General features: G+C 45.9%; 1 protein-coding gene across 1 annotated transcript; it reads left to right on the forward strand.

Moving 5' to 3' along the window:
• Positions 1-392: 392 nt before the first annotated feature.
• Positions 393-1,483, forward strand: UCRPA7_4368 (putative glycoside hydrolase family 26 protein; the record flags this gene model as incomplete). The annotated part of the gene is made up of 5 exons (XM_007916918.1): positions 393-514; positions 565-656; positions 705-875; positions 938-1,146; positions 1,247-1,483. 5 exons carry the CDS (start codon positions 393-395, stop codon positions 1,481-1,483), a joined length of 831 nt encoding a protein of 276 aa, XP_007915109.1.
• Between the last annotated feature and the right edge of the window lie 740 nt (positions 1,484-2,223).

Consider the following 2,223-nt stretch of genomic DNA (forward strand, 5'->3'; position numbering starts at 1 on the left):
ACGCCGGTCCCTGCAGGGCCAGGGATTGTGGCATTGTAATTGTCAGGCTTGCGCCAAATTCTACCGAATAACTCATATCGGTTGTGGCTTTTTGAACTGAATAGCAATGCGATGACCTTGGCAGAATGCGGTGCATGATACCTATGGTAATAATAGTTTGCTATGTTCACAAGCAGTCGCAGTGATTCAATCTGTCATTATCCCCAACGGTTGTCATTGAAAGTCAACTTTCACGATGCATCTTCGGCATCTGTTCATACCATTTGTGGCTCTTTTGGAGCCTTGTCGCGGATTTCTCGCGGGCAGAGTATGTCGCCTGCTTTGATACTTATGTGTAGTAGAACTTTGTATCTCTTACTCACATGGCATAGGATTATTGCTCCACGTGGGATATGCACCCACCCGTTGGGGGAATGCAGGGTCACAATGGCATTTACTGGGGTTGGAACCCCGACATTGAAAATGGCGTCAACATCAGCATGATTAACAAAGCAACGGGAAAGAAGGCCAGCACGTACGAGAAGCTCATTCTTCTGATGCAACTCCGACTGACACCCTCTCTAGCTATGGTATATTCAGTCAAATCAAGAATGCAAACTCTTACGATGGCACTCAATTATTGAGATACATGGATGAGATTAAGAGTAGCGATGCAGGTTGGTATCTTTATACATTTCCTGGCATTCAACTCTGATCATTAAAAGTTCTCGTCGCACACATCATGCCTACGGGTTTGAAATTCAAGCAAGTCGGCCCCGAAATTGCGGCCGATATTGCCAGTGTAGTGAAGAAATTCACCGATGAGGGAATTGAAGTGTGGTTGCGATTCGCGCACGAGATGAACTACTATGCCAAGACCGGGTATTACAATGGCAGTAAGAACCCACAGGACTCGTGAGACCGGGCCATTTGGCCTTCTGACACCGCTGATTTGCAGGTTCGGAAGAGTTTATTTACGCATGGCGGAACGTCTCGAATGCGGTAAAGGAGAATGACCGAGTCCTCATGTTCTGGTCACCAAACAATGTCAAGTCCAACGACGAACTAGACCCCTGGTGGCCCGGTAGTGATTACGTCCAAATTGTTGGAGTCGATCTTTATATCTCTTCGGCATCAGCGACATTTGAAAACACATTTGGCTCCTTTGTAAGCAACATCTGGGCTCACATACACTGCTCTTCCCCCACCCATAGCTTTGATGTTTGCTGCTTTATAACAAATGATGCTGACTGAGCATAATGTACAGTACGATGCTTTCGCTAAGAAGTACGACAAGCATATGGCCATTGCTGAGACGTCAACTAAGCCAGGAGATACTTCGGTCAAGCAAGCATGGGTTAAGGCACTCGCAGGAACAGACCTCAACGACTACCCTTGTATGAAGTCCGTGACATGGTTTGAATTAGTCAAGTCATATGACTATCGTATAGTCATGGGACAGAGTTCGGGGACAGTAAAATGGACGTTGTCAAACTTCCAGTAAAGATTATGGCAAAGAGATTGAGGACTGATTGTTTTTCACTCTAATTGCCGGGGAGAGAGGGGTATATCTTTACCCATTTTAAGGAGAGCCGGTGATCGCGACAACATCAATGAAGCCCCGAGGCAATGAAGTCTTCGTGATACCATGATCCTCCTTGTTAGCTCTTCTCCACCTCCACTTTTTGTCGCCGTGCTGGAGGTGAGTTTGAATTTGTATGTAGATCTTAGAAGCTTGCTGTATTTCTCATCAGCTAGATGGGGTTATGCAGAACCTCACGACTGTGAATCGAGATAGCGGAGGATATGAAGAGAGTCATGTGATGAGCCTCGTACTAGCGTTTCCGGGACTTCTGCTTGACATTCCTTCCTCTTCGTTCTTGATCTATGACCAATTCTTGCGCTCATTATAATGAGTAATTACTGGCGTCAATAAGGGCGTCTCATCTCAATAGCTTTGAGGTCTTCATTTCTCAAAGATGCTACATCATCAAACCTTTGAGATCCTCTACCAATCGCGCCAATCACACGAATACAGAAGTATCCTGAAAATTAGATGCCATTTCTTCGTGGATATAGACCTAAAACTTCAGTAGCAGGCGGCGATTGATGCGGTGAGTCGAGACGACGGCTTCGAAGTTGAGGGCCAAGTGCCGGTCGTGTATACTTCCTATGGTCGTCAGTCCGTTAATCTGTAACGCTGGATTGAAAAGCAGATATGATGTGAAAAGCTAGCTGTTGCTG

This window comes from Phaeoacremonium minimum (genome assembly GCF_000392275.1).
Source record: "Phaeoacremonium minimum UCRPA7 unplaced genomic scaffold PA7_03_scaffold_334, whole genome shotgun sequence".
Classification (NCBI taxonomy): domain Eukaryota; kingdom Fungi; phylum Ascomycota; class Sordariomycetes; order Togniniales; family Togniniaceae; genus Phaeoacremonium; species Phaeoacremonium minimum.